This window comes from Rutidosis leptorrhynchoides, chromosome 5, assembly GCF_046630445.1.
Source record: "Rutidosis leptorrhynchoides isolate AG116_Rl617_1_P2 chromosome 5, CSIRO_AGI_Rlap_v1, whole genome shotgun sequence".
NCBI lineage: Eukaryota > Viridiplantae > Streptophyta > Magnoliopsida > Asterales > Asteraceae > Rutidosis > Rutidosis leptorrhynchoides.
In genome coordinates, this window is record NC_092337.1 from 393,051,269 (window position 1) to 393,070,162 (window position 18,894).

Here is an 18,894-nt window from a genome sequence, read left to right on the forward strand (position 1 = left end):
TAGGTTTGACTAGTCTTCTTGTGATACGCTATTTCCCTTTTCAACAAATAAATTTGTACCACCGACCTTATTAACAACACCAAAGACTTTAGAATTGAAGTCATTCAATTCAATATAAACTATTAAATTAAATTATAAATAAATATAAATTAAAATAAAATAAAATTCAAATAGAAATGAACCACGTAATTCATGTGCTCTACTATTCACCTTTCCATTCCTATAAAACCGATTTTAGTAAATATCCATTTGTTCATAATTCGTATCATCATCATCATCATCCCGACAGTTGAACCGATTGAAACTCTTAAAAAGATCCACTTAATTCCTTGTTACATTAATCTCACCTTCGATCGTTCATCATCATCAGTAGACAAAACTTAAACCCTACTTAAACAAGGTTTATAATCGTACTTTTAATTCTGTTAAATAAACAGAACTATTTTATTTCCCGTTAATTTAATAATTCGATAACTACTGTAATTTTAAATTGATTTATTCATCAAATGTAGCAAGGATTTAAACATGAAAAAAAGACATTCATCGTCGACACCGTCAGTTATCGTAATCGGTGGTGGTTTTGCTGGCATAGCTGCTGCTCGTGCTTTATATGATGCTTCATTTAGAGTTTGTACTCTAATTAAATTTTTTTAAATATTCTGTTTTATTTAATTTATTATTTATTTATTTAGTAGTACTGATCTGGTTTATATTAATTTAATTTTGCAGGTTATTGTACTTGAATCACGTGACAGAATTGGTGGTCGAGTTTGTACAGATTACTCATTTGGTTTTCCAGTAGATTTAGGGGCTTCATGGTAACAAATGAATTTTTCATTGCAATTTTTTTTTATTTTAGAACGACAATTTTGTTATCGAATCCTCTCATTTGCCATATTATTATTTAGGGTTTATAGTTTGGTAGCATATAGAACTTTACGCGTTTTACCATTGTATGCATTCAATTTCGTAATTAACCGTCTATCGTATGTTTTTGGCTATATAAACCGCCTTTTTTATATAAGCTCTATACTTGGGATAGGTAACTTTATTTACATATAGTAGTATGATAAATGCACACAATAGACACTTTTAAAACTCATATGCGTATAATATGAAATTTCTTTCCTAGTTGCTTGCTAGGAAAGCTTTTCTTATATTATTGTTGTTCAAAAAAATAATATAATATGAGCTTTTGAAGTTGGATGTAAAACAATAAAAGGTGTAAAGTTTGATACACTTCCAAACTATAAACCTTTTAGTTATGATATATGTTTTATTGTATGTATGTACTGATGTTATTTATTATTCTTATTTTTATTATTATATTATATATTATATTAATTATATTAATATTAATATTATATTATATTATATTATATTATATTATTGTAGGTTGCATGGAGTTTCAAAAGAAAATCCTTTGGCACCTCTTATAGGAAGACTTGGATTACCGCTATATCGTACAAGTGGTGACAACTCAGTGTTGTATGATCATGATTTGGAGAGGTAAGCGTCGGTTAAGTTTAACACACAACTTTAGCTTACTGTCTACTTTCGGTTAAAAAGTTTACCTGAAAACATAGTTACAGATTTACTTTAGGTTACTAATTATTAATATTAATATTAGTTATGCGCTGTTTGACATTGATGGGAAACAAGTTCCTCAAGAACTAGTCTCGCAGGTTGGGGAAACCTTTGAGAGGATATTGGAAGAGGTATATTTTGTTGCATCTACTTTTTGGTTCATATATTTTACAGTATTTTTTATTTTTTACAGTACATTTTTTGGGTCATCTGTTTGTTTTTGCTGACATGTTGGTTTGTTTATTGCAGACGAATAAAGTGAGAGAAGAGTTCAGTGAAGACTCGTCTATAAAACAAGCCATATCTATTGTGTTCGATCGAAACCCAAGACTAAGGTTCGCTACCATGATGACTTTTGTGATTATTGGCTGTAACTAGATTTTGGGAGGTGACAAATGGGCAAGTTTGGTGTTTTGGTCAACATGTAAAAATGGGTATGGGTCATTATGGGTAAATTTCTACACTTGGGTCGATCTGCAAACACTTTTTATTTTTTAATTAGCTCGCGTCTTAAGCATGACTTCAAAACTATATTATTACAAAATTTGTTAATATAACGGTTTTCAAGATTATTTGTTTTCGAAATTATTTTGGAAAACCTTTTGACCTTACTCAACTTGTTTTCTTAGCATAACCCATTTGACTGGTTTATAAATGAAACACAACCCAAATGAACCCATTTATAGGTAAATGGGTCAAGATTGCACCTTTACTGTATAAAAACAATCTTGACAAATGTAATTTACCAATTTTACAGGCTCGAGGGGATAGCTCATAAGGTGCTGCAATGGTACCTGTGTAGAATGGAAGGCTGGTTTGCTGCTGATGCCGATACCATATCGCTTAAATGCTGGGACAAGGTTCTGTTTTTCGTTTTCTTTTCTCAATTTGCACCCATATCAACCCATTTCAAAGTAAATGGGTCAAGTTTGTACCCAAAACAACCCATTTGAAGCTAAATGGGTCAAGATTATTAAAACAAAATTTTTGGGGTTATCTTTTGTACAGGAGGAGTTGCTTCCGGGCGGACACGGACTTATGGTCCGAGGTTACCAACCAGTAGTAAATACACTCGCCAAAGGCCTCGACATTCGCTTAAATCACAGGGTGAAGAAAATAAATAGGCGAACTAGTGGTGTTAAGGTAACCGTTGAAAACGGGACCACGTTTTTCGCAGACGCAGCCATAGTTGCGGTCCCACTTGGCGTTTTAAAGTCAAACACCATTAGTTTTGAACCAAGACTGCCTCGGTGGAAAGAAGAAGCCATATCCGACCTTGGAATTGGAATTGAGAACAAGATCGTTTTGCATTTTGAGAAAGTGTTTTGGCCAAATGTCGAGTTTTTAGGAGTGGTGGCTGAGACAACGTACGGATGTAGCTACTTTCTTAATCTTCACAAAGCCACGGGTCATGCGGTTTTAGTTTATATGCCCGCGGGTCAGCTTGCTAGAGACATTGAAAAAATGTCTGATGAGGCTGCTGCTGACTCTGCTTTTGTACAGCTTAAAAAGATTCTTCCTGATGCTTCTGCCCCGGTAATGATATTATTCAGTTATCTACTTTTTTCGTAGTTACGATATGTTTGGGCTTGTGTTTGGAACGGATTATTTGATCAGTTGCTACTTCAAGTCTTCAAGTCCTAAATATTACTTTTAAATGTTTGACCTAATATATTCTGCTACTAATAGGTGATTTAGGGGTCAACTAATCAGTTTTGACTATTATTTTCAGACCAAGGTTGCAGAAAACGCTACTCGGGGATCCTGAGTGCTTGGTCAGGACTCGTAAACTCGGGGAGTATTCGTATATTAACTAAGTTTTACTTTGACCGATTTTGACATAGTTTTGACCAATTTTGGCTGAGAGTAATCCCAAGTTTGGCTGAGTTTTGACCGATTTTCCAAGCAATCGCGAGTTTGGCCGAGTTTGACCAAGTTTTACCAAGTACTCCCTAAACTGCAAAAACCGAACTCCCCGAGTACTCGCTGAGTAATTCCAACTTCGCAACACTGTTTCAGACTAGTTATTACAACAATTTTAAGCGTATAACAAAACTAACTATTAACCCCAATTTTAAACCTAATTAGAGCGAATTGCCTTTTATTTTACATGACCTTTTTTTTAGTGTTTTTTTTTTTCCTTTTTTTTAAAGAACTGTCCTTTTCAAGTCATTTATTTTTTTAGTTTTTAATAGTTAGAATTTTCTAAACCACTTCAAAATTATCTGATTATTATCACAAACGTTAACAGAAATATCTGATACAAAAACTATTCACAACCACCCTTTTAACTGTAATTATTAATTATTAATTATCTAATCTAAATCTTGATTATTAAAAGCAGATAATCACCAGATCCTCCTGAAAGTTTTCTCTTGCTGTTTTTTATTTTTCGATGCAGATACAATATATTGTTTCTCGTTGGGGCAGTGATGTCAATTCACTAGGTTCATATAGCTACGATACAGTAGGAAAACCCCATGATCTGTATGATAAGCTACGAATCCCTGTCGATAACTTATTCTTTGCAGGGGAGGCAACAAGTTCCGACTACCCGGGATCTGTACATGGTGCCTACTCAACAGGATTAATGGCTGCAGAGGACTGCAGAATGCGTGTTCTTGAACGTTATGGAGAGTTGGATCTTTTTCAACCCGTTATGGGCGAGGACACCCTTGATTCTGTGCCGTTGTTGATTTCACGTATGTAAATTACTAGTTTTCTAGGTATTTCCGTTTTCAGTCAAGTGCAAAATGGACTGTAATCGCGAAATGTACCAAGCAGTGTGCAGTTTAATGCTTAATATAAAGCTCTATGTTTAATTATGGAACTAAATTGTGTGCACATAAATAAATCATGTGATAAAAGTAATGAGTTTTCCATATTGCATCTGATTTTTCATACAATATCAATGTTGTAAAAAAACCAGATTAATCTCCCAATTAATTCCTGATTACTCATCTTTAAGAACAGTCCGATCTTTCAAGACCGTTTAATATATCGGACAACAATGTTAATGGATCGAAATTGAGTTTGTCGGTCAAAGTCGGTCAAAGTCGGTCAAGGTCGGTCAAAGTCAAAATAGGTCAACATTTTAATATGAATTTAAACTAGAATTTTTTAGTTTTTGAATACAAGAACGATTATGCTTTAAGACGATTATGTTAGAGTTTATGTTTATTAGTTTCTTATATAATTACGTATATGATTTGAAATTTAATATTAAATGTATAGAAAGTCCAATCTGATTAACCTCGGGCTGCCAAATATTCCCTCTAAAGTCCTGAAAAGTAATCCCCGATTAGGGATTTTGCAACCTTTGACCGTAACAAATTCCTAGAGTCATGGCACAATTATATACAATAACTTAATTCTCTATAGTAAAAAGAATACACAAATTACAACATATATCTACAAGATATCAAAGATGTAATCATGTTGTGACATTTCAAAATCTGCATCACTCAATTGTGTCACTATAAAATTCAATAACTCGTATATTTTTTGCGATTGAGGATGAGTTTTATCATGAGCTATGAACCTGTAAGGCGATTCAAGAATATCGTCAACAAAGCTCCATCCCGGTGATTTCTTCACTCCTCGTTTCTCCATTTCTTCTCGCATCGTTCTTGCTTGGTCCCACCGATTAATCACCGCATAAACGTTCGATAAACCAACATATCTCCCATCATGATCGGGTTCAAGTTCCACAAGCTTTTTCCCCACTATTTCCGCAAGATCAAAATCCCGATGGTTAATACATCCGTTAAAAAGCGCCCCTAACATTGACGCCGTTGGTTTCATAGGCATTTTATTCAAAAATGCGTACGCTTCTCCAAGTTGTCCTGCTCGTGCCAACACGTCAATCATACAAGCATAATGTTCGGTTTTTGGGTTCAAACCATTTTCAGTTAGACACTTGAAATAGTACCAAGCTTCATTCACTAAACCACCATGAGCACACGCGCTTAGTATACATAAGTACGTGATCTCGTCGGGCGTAATCTGAGCATTTTGCATTTCGATGAACATATCAAGTGATTCGTGAACAAACCCGTGCATTGCAAGCCCACCAATCATCGCATTCCAAATCAAAACATCGGTTTGCTTCATACAAGCTTCGCGAAACACAGCTAACGCATCCTTTATTGATCCACATTTGGCATACATATCCACAAGTGACGTTCGTAACACTAACGTTAAACATATATTATTATCAACAATGTAACGATGCATTTTAACCCCTTGCTCAAGCGCACCTAAATGAGCACAAGCACCCAACACACTCACCATAGTCACCTCATTCGCACTAACACCGGACCCACACATCTTTTGAAAAATAGTCAATGCTTCCCTATACTCACCACCCTTAACGTACCCATCAATCATCGAACTCCACGACACAACATCACGTTCCGGCATCGAATCAAACACGTCCCGCGCCAACAAAACCTCCTTACACTTAACATAACAATCCAACATCGAGTTCCACGAAACTAAATTTCTGTTAGGCATTTCATCGAACAGCTTGTGTGCATACCCCACGTCCTTAAATGACCCCGCGAAATGAATCAAAGAATTCTTAACAAACCGATCACCCTCAAACCCATCTTTAACAACACGCCCATGAATCGATAACCCGAGCCGAACCTCCTGCAAATGCGACGCAGCTTTCGTTATAAACGGATAAGTTAAATAATCAGGGGTTACGCCCAATCGCAACATGTCGATGAAAACAGATATGGATTTGTTGGGGTTTTTGGATTTGGAGTAACCTCTTATGATGGTGTTGTAATTGAAGATCGTTGGGTTTGGAATCAGCAGCAAAATGGCGTATGCATATTCGATGTTTTTGTTGTTGGAAGAAGCAAAAGAGAGGAACTTTGATGTAAAAATTGTGTCTTGGTGGGTTATAGGATTGTTCCCAAATGTGATCATGATGGCATGAAGTTGTTTGAATTGGCGTAATGATTTGCAGTTTTCGAGTAAAGTGATTGGATTACTGTTTTTACATAACAATGCAGCAGCATTCAACATTTGCTGCTTTAAAGGACGCTGCTTGATTTCTTTGAAATGATGTGTTCTCAGTTTTGGTTTAAAGTAAGAGTTGTACTTTATATCTGTGTGAAAGTCGTAGAGTACACAAATTTGGATTAATCAGGTCGCCTTAAATATCACTCGGTACGATTTTTTTTTTTTTTTTTTTTTTTTGAGTTTTGCGGTTCTCAAAATTTATGTTTGGACATCAATGGTCAAACAACGTGAGGAAGTAGCATCGGACGAACCTAAACTCTTTTGATTCTTTTAATTAGAGCTCGACCAAGCATATAGCAGACAATGTCGTTGGAAATTAAAGGCTCCAGGAGAGATTTTACGGAGTAATGTTTGTCAAAATTGAACGGGATATCATCTTCTATTCGTCTCTTATACATCGTGATTTTCCATGCGGACTCGTAATTGTAAACCCTTTTCGTTCGATCTTTAAAGTCTTCACGAATGTATTTTTTGTTCAGTCCACTCCGCTACTCATTTTTATCTCATCGTAGATGCTTCTTAAGAGTTAGACGAATCTTTACAGTATGTTTCATTTGGAAGTTATTTATCAAAAAAACTAGATTGAATTTGACTTGAATTAGTCTGAGTAGCCAGAAAATCAACATAAGTGAAAGTAACTAGTTTTAGATAATTAGTTTGAAGTGTGAACACGCATTCTTGCATGATCGACTGGTCGGAAATGGCCATGTGATACTTAGATAGGTCGTGTATATTTGAGTAAAATATTTTCCTACTTCAAGTACCCAGAAAAGTGAAAACTTTATCCGTTTACCCGTTTATGAACACAGATTCTCAAACAACCCGATGCCTTTAATACAAACATAACATAAATGTTTTTGCATGTTTCAGAAGGCAGCATGCTTTCAATTAGAAACTAGTATCAAAGCAATTGAAATTAAATCATTAAGGGTAAACGGTATACATACAACACCCCAAAATGACTAGACTATACTCATGACAAACAAACTTATTAACGGATAAAGTTCTTTGTTCATGACCCCAAGAGGGAGGGTATGTGGACTCTGATGTACGCAACCAAACCGAGTTATTATGTGACAGTTTTCGACCCTTTCCCTGACCACCAAGATATTTTTATAGTAAGATTTGAATCTAACACCTCTGGTGAAAAATTCGGAACCCCAACCACTAGATCTTCTTGGTACGAAGACACAAGAACAGACACAATGGCAGAAATAAATCAGTTAAACCACTTGAAATATCCCAAACATATCCAAGAGACCACAACACTGACTTCATTTGTTTGATTCTGTATATGGATGCATAGTAGCTGCAAAGGTTTGTCGCCATAGAACGAATCAAAAGCATCGAAGAATAACAAACATACTCTCAATTCTGTCATTTAACATGATGTTCTGACTGTTGGTAACAATTAAAATTGGTTAGGCAGTGACATCACAATCACAAAAACTAAATAACATTATATGAAATGTTCCCTATATTAACATTAAAAAAGAATCAAAACTGTGAAATACAGAACATGACCGTGTGACGCTGTGAACTATCACTGATACTAGTTCATCATTCATCATATTAATTAAAGCCGACAAGCTTTAGCTAAGAAATCACATCCTTCATAAACTTCTAAACCTGGTTGGTCTAAGTCGGTTTCATTATAGCACGCACAACGTTTGCTCATTTTCCCCGTTAATGCTATTTCTAGTGGCCTCTGAACTAGCCGTGGGTATCCATGATCACACCATACCTGTCATGCACAATTAAAACATCAGTTATGAGCCCCAAACCAGGCAACAATAATACTGACATATTGACTAGATACATTTCTAATGGTATACTTTTGACTTTTGGGGTCAACACACCACTTTGAACATTCTATTACAATATATGGACTTCATACACCAATTTTTCAAAACCATATTCTGCATTGGACTTAAAAAGAACTACCCATAACTAGGAAATGAAAAATTCATATAGCTCGGATTTTTAAATATATATAGTGTTTGACCTTAAAAGTCAAACTAACAAATGATGTGGTCAAAGTCATACCTCGGAACCCTCATCCTGGCTCCATTTGGAATTACAGCCAGGAACTTTGGCTTCTTCCTTCTTTTGCTTCTCCATCAACTGTGCACCTCTTGCTGCCTTTGCTTCGACTCCTTTAAGATATTTTGTCGGGTTCCCCTCACTATTGTAATACCGGCCAACTAACTTGCCAACAAATCTTATAACACCAATCAAAACAGTAACAGAAAATCACTAAGATAATGAAATGCATGTTACTTAAAGAATCCTAATATTATTTATATGTATTACTAAAATATTAAATTACATTAAGTAAAAAAAGACTTACATGTAGGTCCTAAAATAGAAGTCTCTCCATTCAACTATACTTTTCACCTACAAAGCAGAAATAGAATTTTCAATGTTTTATTCGCCTATTAATTTCTCAATAAACTTTTGATGAACTCTTTAGTATATCCTCAACGACGTTATAAAGAAAAAAGATATATGTACTAAAAATATCTCCATGATTTATTTTACGGAATCATGCACACAATTTAACGGACAAACATGCTATAATTATGAGTAGGAATATGATGCAAAAAATTGGATTAAACATTAATCACCTCAGTGCTAGATAAACCAACCAAAGAATCAGTAAGTCCATCTCCTGTATCCATTGAACAAAAGACCAACGTATTAAACATAGGTTCACGATGATAAATTAATAGAGAACCCGTTAGAGTGTTCGACAGGATTTATATATGTACCTGTAAAGTTTCCAGAAACAAATGCTCTAGAAGCATCTCTGTAATAGAAAGAGATAGAAGGAATAAACATTAATAAAAAAACATAAGAAAACATAAATCATTTGTTCAGTGACAATAAAACTAAAGCTATAATTAAATTGATCTATTTTCTTTTACTATTTTTTGATAAAAAGAAAAAGACATCGATATGGAAAATGCACAACCTTCCAGCAAAGTGATTGTAGCCACCTCCTTTCCCATAATGAGATTTTCCTTTCGTCACATCAAATACCGACCTGAACAAAACCATAAATAAATATTGAATACTATAAAGCAACTTATGAAACATGGAGGTAATGATACAATTATGTACGTGTGTAAGTATATGTTGCATTTGGCGGTTAAACAAAATTTTCACGTTTGTTGATTACCTGATAACATATTTTTTAACCATCACAAGATAGCCTAGTGGTTGGGGCTCTGAGTTCCTTGCAAGAGGTCTCAGGTTCGAATTCTGTCTAGGACGAATATTTAGTGGTGGCCAGGGATGGGTTGGAAATAGCCAGAGAGGTAATCCTGCTGGGTTGCGTACATCAGAGTATGGGGTCGGATTACTCGCCCTCCCAGGTAGCCCGAACAGGAAAAACCTTCCACCTTTTATTCTTTTTTATATATAGAATAGGGAGAGGGATTCAACACCAGTTGCAATATTCTGGCAAATTTTCAATTTTCTCTGTAAGGTAGAAATCAATATCCCTTAGCATAACAACCCAGGAAGGGTGACTTTTTACTCAAATGTACGTGACCTAACTAATACCCCGTGACCATTTCCGACCCCACCCAAGATGTACAACTAACGAGGTTTGAGCCTGAGACCTCTTGTGAGGATATCAGAACGACAACTACAACGCCACCTTGGTGATGGTTAAACAATTCACATCAGCATCACTAACCTCCAAAGTTTTTTGAATGAACGTAGAACAAACTTATTATCATGATAACATAAACTTAAACCCAATGTTTTATATGGAAAAAAACAACTTTGAAATTAAGAAATATCGATCAGGCGGAAAGAAAGATCTTGATAAGGGAGTACCCGAGAATTGCTAACAAGATCGGCAAGCGATTATCAGTCCCATTGTATATAGCTAAATCCTCTACTGTATACAGTTTCTGGCATACAAATATGTTTGGAAAGTAAATGCAACATACATATAATATAAACTAACACTAAAAATTAAAATGTACATACATATGCATACACATGATTCAACTATTCAAGTTACAAAACAACTGTAAATTCTATAAACTGTAGTATCAGTGTATACCAACACACACAATAATTTCCATAACGCAAAATTAAAGTAACTACATAAGATAATTATAAGTTATAACTGCACACGTAATTGCAATATTCTCAAAAATAAGAAAGTGAAAATGATAAAGTAAATATACATACAGGGGGCGATTGCGATTGTGATGCAGGGGACTGATATAATAATGTGTAAACAAGAGAAATTAGGGCGATGATAAGTGCAATTCCAACGAAAGGGGAAACCCTCATTTTAATTTATCAATTTTTTTGTAAGGGTTTGAATTTGAATGTTTTTTGGGGATGAGATTGTTTCCAGTATTTTAGTTGAAGAATTATTTTGGATCCCTGCTCTTTATCGGATCGAGCTGCATATACGATCGAGTTCGTGGGTACAATCAGCAGACAAATTAAGTTGATCAAGAGTGATGATGAAGACTTTGAATCAATTACCACAGCATCGAAGCCCTCACTATTGTTCTTTGACTTAACGTGTATACGTGGGCTGTTTGCCTGTTTGGGAGAAAATAAGGTTTTACTGTATAAGTTCAAACAGTAATTTTTAAGTGGTTAACCTGTAAAAAAGACACAATTTTAATAATAATAATAATAATAATATAATAATAATAATAATAATAATAATAATAATAATAATAATAATCTCTTTATCTCTTTATATATTATAATAACAAAAGTAAAAATAGATCGTCTAAAAATCCAACCACTAATTCTAACCTTCCATTATCATTAACAACCTTAATCTTAACCATCCAATTTTCCTAATCAAGATTATGACCTCATAATCACTTAGCTTAATTGTTTGATTACTGTATTACCCCCTTAATATCGTGATTCGGGCATCAATTAAAAAAATAGGGATCCTTCACAATTAATACCATTCTCTCAAACTCTCCATCAAAAATTTCCCCAAATTCTCTCTCTCTCTCTCTCAAAAAAAAAAAAAAAAAAAAAAAAAAAAAAAAAAAAAAAAAACCTACAATCCCTCTTTGAATCTATGTTTTGGATCTTATATTCAAATTACATAGTCGTCAACATCGACTTCTCCCTGTTTTAGACGAAAATTACAATTTATGTTTTCAATCTGTCAAAAATTGAAACACTACTCTTACATTAAATCGATTAAATCGATATTCAGATGAAACTGTTCCGAACATATGACGACCCTCAATTTTTCATTCCTGTTTTAACTGTTCGATTATTAGGATTACTTGTACTCATGAACTTTATTCAACAAAGCTTCGATGAAATAATATATTTGATCGATATTTCCTGTTATATAAAGTTTATGCATTTGTGTTTCATTATTTTTAAAACTATATGTAATATTAAAAAGTGATATTTTATAACCTTTAAAAATTAATACAAACTAATTGGAACTAATAAAAACTAATAAAACTTAGGGGTTGATAAATAAATAAAATGTATTTAAATAATATAACCCTAATAATAATAATAATAATAATAATAATAATAATAATAATAATAATAATAATAATAATAATAATAATAATAATAATAATAATAATAATAATAAAATATATATATAAAATACTAAAATAATTATGTATGTCGTATAAAAAAATAAATAAATAAATCATATGTTCAGTCCAAAATTCGGCTGTAGGTTTCTTTAGGAAAATTTTAACTTGATCCTTAAGCTTCTAATCCTAGTTAACCTCTAATTCCTACTCTTGATCACCAAGCTAGCCAAGTTTAATTAGGAAACCTACAACAACTATAAATACCCTCAAGAAATTCACGAGATTAATCACCACAAAAACCTGCATTCTGTCGACTTAATCTCCTGCATCCTCTCCAGCTTTTCTGTCGACTAAAAACCCATCATTAAACCCTCTTGCATTCGACCCAAAACAACCCTCATCCAGTTTCCATTCAGTCGATTAAAACCACCACAAAACCCTCCTGTTAATCGCCATTAAACCTGCTCGAATTCATCCCTTTTTCCTGCTGCAATTCGCCTGCTTGTTTTTGCTGTTTCTGTGCAACGAAGACAACCCAGGAATCAAGTAAGTTGTTTTCTGTTTTCCTGCTGTATTGTTCGACCCACAACAGCCCATTGTGGTTTGATTATTTGTTGATTGTTTTCTGTATTTCTGTCGATCAAAGAAGCCAAGAAGAACCCCTATTGGGTCGTATTGCTGCTGCTTGCTTTCTGGTTTCTGTCGTGATCAAAGAGGACCCAAACAGCCTCCTTTTGGGTCGTGATTACTTGCATTGTTGCTGCAGCCTGCTTGGTTTCTGTTTTCTGTTTTTCTGCTTCGCATTCATCATCAATCCTTGTCATCAATCTTGTTTAAGGTATAACTAATAAACCCTAGTCTAATTGTGTGTTTAAATAAATTACTTATAAGATGATTAAAGAGTATTATGTTATGTATAAAGGTTAATTAATGAATAAATATTATAAGATCATGATTATGATTTTATGTGGAGTAAAAGGGTTAAGTAGGGTTAATAAAAGTTGATTAGTAAAATAATAATGGTTATGATCAAAGTAAACGTATAATTAAAAGATGATGATGGTTGCATGTATATTAAAACAGGGGTACTTGTAGCGACCCGACAAAATTGTCATTGACGGCGCCGCTAACTTAGGTCCCGTTACGTGGTCGTAGTCCCTATATGAGACTCGTTTGACCAAAATTACGTTGCATTCATTTGAAAAGTACAAGACTTGCAAAGTTTAGTTTGCCAAACGGATTGACTACAAGTTTAAGTTTACAAAAGTATAATGTATAAATGAAATAAACTTGCGACATAATGTAAGTTGAAAATCACGGTTGCTATAAATAGCGTAAGTCTGTAGACAAAAGTTTGAATCCAAAGGTGCTATCACTAGCGTATGTATGTATGTATGTATGCTTGACTCCAAGCAAGTATGAGTGTACGTGGAAGCATGTAACAAATAGCCAAGTATGAACCTGAGAAATATATAGAAAACTGTCAACGAAAAACGTTGGTGAAATCATAGGTGTTTTAGTAAACGTTGTATTTGAACCACAAGATTTAATATAAGATGATTATCAAAATCATTTGCATTCCAAAGTTGTTATTTGTATCGCGGGCACCCAATTATCAAACTTAACTGTTTTGCACCCTTTGCGTAGTGTTAGAACATACACTAGACCCGAAAATATATTATATATATATCATCCGCTAACGGTAGCGAACCGTCCGAATGAGGCTCGTCAAGCCCATGTGATCACATAATATAAGTTCACGTTTACACCCTGCAAGCGTAACTAATGATAATTGAATTGAGGCTTTTTGTTCAAACCCGTACGTGGAATGTTCGTTTTCGTACTTGTGTTCAAAGTGTAAAAGTATGTAGTATAAAACCGTATATGTTTCTCATCCCATGATTTAAAAGTATAAAAGTTGTTGAAAGATGGGACTATGATCTCACCTCGAGTGCACGAGTATAAAAGTACTTCACAAAGTAAACGTGTGCATGAAAGTTGCTTAGCCTTGACCTAAACAAGTAAGTTGTATCAATACCGGGTAAGACACAAACAAGGTCGGTCGAAATGTGTTCAATTAGTCTTATGGCTCGTTACGACTCGAATAGTATAGCATGTGAATCACGTTGTCAAGTTTCATGCAAGAATCAAGTATAAAAGAAGATTAGAACGATTGCATAAACGTTTGGTTAAGTTTAACTAAAAGTCAAACTCGGTCAAGTCAAAGTCAACACGTTCGGGTCGGGTCCCGAACTATTTTTCTGTGCTAATTATTCATATATAAGCATGTTAGAACAAGTTACATGTGAATCGGAGGTCCATAGTATAGCAAACATTTTGCGTGAAATTGAAAAGTGAAACAGATTCTGGAACAAGGCATATGCCGCGCCGCGGCCAGAGGTATCGCGCCGCGCCACTTGGCGTGGCCTGATGCCTGGTCAGTTTCAAAAGTTCAAGTCTTGATCCAAATTCATTTTAGCACAAAATACAAACCGTAAACACTTAGAATGCGTATCTTATATCGTTTGAAAGCTCTTTTGATAAGGAATACAACTAACTACCTTTCACCAAGCAAAAACATCAATTACAATAACCGAAATCTCGTCAAGTGATCAATAAAGGTTTATTTTCAAAGTTTCAAGTTCATCAAATGCATTTTAAGTTTCGGGAATCCAATTCACACATATGATATGCCGTTTTGAAGGTAATGAAACATACATTACAACTAAATACTTACTAATAACATTTCATGGCATTCGAAACATCAAAAGCTCGTTTTAAGTCTATCAAACCCTAACCAAAATCCACAAAAATCAATATTCATGTTTTTGAAGTTTTCTTAATCAACCTACGCATCAAAACGAAGCTAGTGATACTAGTAACACAATTAAAACATGAACTTTAACAATCTAACAACATTAACTCATCCAAAATCAAAGATTAAGCAAACCCATTTCCAAATGTTCAAACTAGTGACTCAAAACAACAAATCGAGCAACCAAATCATATATTCATGTTATACACGAGTCATAGACACTAACTAACACCATTTCAAGTATATAAAACAAATTTAGAGAAATTTAGTGTTTTAGAAATGTTACCCAAACGAGATGAAATTGGTACCAAAATGTAGAGGATGAAGAGAGGATCACGAATATGTAATTTGTTTTGATGTTTGCTTCTTGATTCGGATTTAGATGATGATTTTGTGAAGATGGGTGTTTGAGTTCAAAAATGGATGAGAGAAAAGGAGGTAGAAGAAGAAGTGAAAAATGAATGGATGAGATGGTGGGAGGTGGTTGACTTAGTCAACCACTAGTCACCTTTTTGATTAAATGGCAAAACTAGTCCCCCGAGTTTGTAGTCGGGTGCGAGAATTAACCGAACGAATATTTTAAAAATGCTCGAGTAAACGAGTGATGTTATAATTAAGTAACGGGAATATTATGAACGTTAGTCAACAGAAACTACGAATTTAAATAACGAAAGGTATTATTTAAAAAAAAAGATAGTGTTAAAAATAAATTTAACGGAAAAACGCGGGATGTTACATTGCCTACACCTTAAAAGAAATTTCATCCCGAAATTTAGTTGGAAGTAGTAGTTGTTGTTTCTTCTTCGAAACCTTGCGTTGCAAATTCTACGGATATGTGAAGGTACTTCCTTGGGCATTTCAACGAACTTTGACAGTCGGGATTTTACGTTGGTTTAAAGTTTGGCTTCAAGATTTATAGTTTCAACCGGTCCTCCTAGGAAGTGAAGTTTATCGTTGATAGTAAGTTCATCGAAGAGGATAACAAGTTCTTGTTTTGCAAGACACGCCCTTAAGTTTGATACACAGAATGTAGGATGAACGGAATTTGTTTGAGTCGGAAGTTTGAAGCGATAAGCAACGGGCACAACACGCCCCAAGATTTAAAAAGGACTAAAAATATCGCGGATTTAGCTTTCTACGTTTTCGAAATGGACTACACCTTTTCAAGGTGCGACTTTTAACGTTACGCAGTTTTCCACATGGAATTCGAAAGGTTTACGTCTAACATTGGCATAGCTCCTTTGGCGACTACAGGCCGTCTCGAGCCTTTCTCGGATTGGAATGATTTTAACGGTTACTCCATGAATGAGTCCAGGTTCGGTGACTTGATTATCATTTACTTGGTTCTACAAAAGGAGAATGACGTTTCCGGTCATATAAGATTTCAAAAGGTGTGACGTTAAGACTTGAATGATAACCATCGTTGTAAGAGAATTTGGTTAAAGGCAAAAACTTTTGTCAAGTAAATTTGAAGTTGATAACGCAAACTCGTATTATGGTTTTCAAGGTTTGAATCATGTGTTTGCTTGGTCCGTCGGTTTGTGGATGATACGCGGTACTCATGTTTAAACGTGGTCCCGAGGCTTTTTGTAAGTTTAGAAGTGAAACGAGCATCTCGATCCGAAACGAGGTACATTCCTTTAAGGTATATTTGAAAGAGTTTGTTAGGACGTGAAAACGTTTGTTGGAACAAGTTTCTGTTTCTCAAGAATTTCGCGCCGCGGAAGATTTATCAGTTTCTAAAAACGTTCGTTAGGACTATTCACCCTCGTGGCGAATGCTAGTATAGTGTGAAGAGTCTATCTCTCCATTGAGAATTTAGATAGAAGGTTTCTTTATACGAAAGTACGAGTGTAATGCGGAAGAAGTTTCCGCCTCGATATGAGCATAACAAGCATATTGTAGTTCGTCGATAAAACTGTAAGAAAACGAGATAGTATACACGTGTAACATATGTTTGGAGTCGAAAGAATTTGTCATTCATTCGGAAGCATAAATATGGTTCGACAATAATCGAAGGTGTGTCCTTGGTATGGTTGTTATCAATATTCTTGGAGTTTTCGGATACCTAACAAGAAAGATGAAGTCATGTACATGGCACATGGTGGTGATTAGGTTGATCGAGTCCAACCACCATCACGTGTCATTAGAACTTTGGTATGACTTACCATAATATAACCACGTTGATCGAGTGTCGTTATATTACGCTAACTCATACCTCCATTCCCACATCACTCCATAGATTCAAGTTCGTGTAATCATAAAGATCTAAAATGAACAAAGTGTAACGACGTCTCAAACGTGACTTGTATTGAATCGAAAGAATTAGTGCGACTCTAAAGAAGCGTTCCCCGAGGGAAGTGTATAAATGATCGTTCACGTCAATTCGGTTCAAGTCAAACGATAATGCCTTTAGGCACGAAAAGAGTAACGAATCATGATAACAAATAGTACGCAGCCGTAGTGATAAGCATTGATGACGATACTCACATAGAGTAGTGATGGTAGTAACAAGAAGTGGTAGATAGTAAGGAACACCGGTGTGACACCAATAGTAATTTGAAACGGTGGCGAATAACAATCTGGGAGACAGAGTTCCCGAACAAGTGTGACTAATGAAGTCGTTGTCATCCTTACGCGCATGAATCTCGAATTTACGTGTGTTACCAGGAAGTGGCAGAATACGGATTCGTATGATGAAAGTTTGGTACCATTATGGAGTTCACCTAAGAAAGATTCAAGTATATATGCACAAGTAGTCAAGTAAGTGCTATCTATAGCAAATGCAAGTCAGGATGCAATGATTAACTATCCGGTTGTAGTCTACATTCACTAATGCGTCCTAACGACTCTGTCAGACACACTAATGCGCATCCTAGTTCCCTACAACCAACGCTCTGATACCATCTGTAGCGACCCGACAAAATCGTCATTGACGGCACCGCTAACTTAGGTCCCGTTACGTGGTCGTAGTCCCTATATGAGACTCATTTGACCAAAATTACGTCGCATTCATTTGAAAAGTACAAGACTTGCAAAGTTTAGTTTGCCAAACGGATTGACTACAAGTTTAAGTTTACAAAAGTATAATGTATAAATGAAATAAACTTGCGACATAATGTAAGTTAAAAATCACGGTTGCTATAAATAGCGTAAGTCTGTAGACAAAAGTTTGAATCCAAAGGTGCTATCACTAGCGTATGTATGTATGTATGCTTGACTCCAAGCAAGTATGAGTGTACGCGAAAGCATGTAACAAATAGCCAAGTATGAACCTGAGAAACATATAGAAAACTGTCAACAAAAAACGTTGGTGAAATCATAGGTGTTTTAGTAAACGTTGTATTTGAACCACAAGATTTAATATAAGATGATTATCAAAATCATTTGCATTCCAAAGTTGTTATTTGTATCGCGGGCACCCAATTATCAAACTTAACTATTTTGCACCCTTTGCGTAGTGTTAGAACATACAGTAGACCCGAAAATATATTTCATCCGCTAACGGTAGCGAACCGTCCGAATGAGGCTCGTCAAGCCCATGTGATCACATAATATAAGTTCACGTTTACACCCTGCAAGTGTAACTAATGATAATTGAATTGAGGCTTTTTGTTCAAACCCGTACGTGGAATGTTCATTTTTGTACTTGTGTTCAAAGTGTAAAAGTATGTAGTATAAAACCGTATATGTGTCAAGACCCGTCCTAATCCATCCGGACAAAGTCCGTATCGAATATAAACGATTCACAATAGTTGATTTCATCGCGAGGTACTTGACCTCTATATGATACATTTTACAAACATTGCATTCGTTTTTGAAAAGACAATATTTCATTACATCGAAAGTTGACGGCATGCATACCATTTTATAATATATCTAACTATAATTGAT

General features: G+C 34.9%; 3 protein-coding genes across 3 annotated transcripts; 1 reads left to right on the top strand and 2 right to left on the bottom strand.

Moving 5' to 3' along the window:
- Nucleotides 1-250: 250 nt before the first annotated feature.
- LOC139850677 (polyamine oxidase 2-like) lies at nt 251-4,469 on the top strand. The gene is made up of 9 exons (XM_071840234.1): nt 251-400; nt 513-627; nt 730-818; nt 1,396-1,509; nt 1,631-1,718; nt 1,837-1,922; nt 2,345-2,447; nt 2,596-3,123; nt 3,989-4,469. The coding sequence occupies exons 2-9, from the start codon at nt 526-528 to the stop codon at nt 4,295-4,297; spliced, it is 1,419 nt and encodes a 472-aa protein (XP_071696335.1). The 5' UTR covers nt 251-400; nt 513-525; the 3' UTR covers nt 4,298-4,469.
- Nucleotides 4,470-4,868: 399 nt separating this feature from the next.
- On the bottom strand, nt 4,869-6,704 carry LOC139848299 (pentatricopeptide repeat-containing protein At5g08305). The gene has a single exon (XM_071838034.1). The coding sequence runs from the start codon at nt 6,622-6,624 to the stop codon at nt 4,999-5,001; it is 1,626 nt and encodes a 541-aa protein (XP_071694135.1). The 5' UTR covers nt 6,625-6,704; the 3' UTR covers nt 4,869-4,998.
- A 1,271-nt stretch (nt 6,705-7,975) lies between these two features.
- Nucleotides 7,976-11,156, bottom strand: LOC139847993 (membrane-associated progesterone-binding protein 4). Its single transcript, XM_071837732.1, has 8 exons — nt 10,831-11,156; nt 10,468-10,544; nt 9,596-9,667; nt 9,393-9,430; nt 9,249-9,292; nt 8,972-9,018; nt 8,668-8,842; nt 7,976-8,365 (listed from the first exon to the last, which is right to left on the bottom strand). Exons 1-8 carry the CDS (start codon nt 10,933-10,935, stop codon nt 8,198-8,200), a joined length of 726 nt encoding a protein of 241 aa, XP_071693833.1. The 5' UTR covers nt 10,936-11,156; the 3' UTR covers nt 7,976-8,197.
- Nucleotides 11,157-18,894: the final 7,738 nt, after the last annotated feature.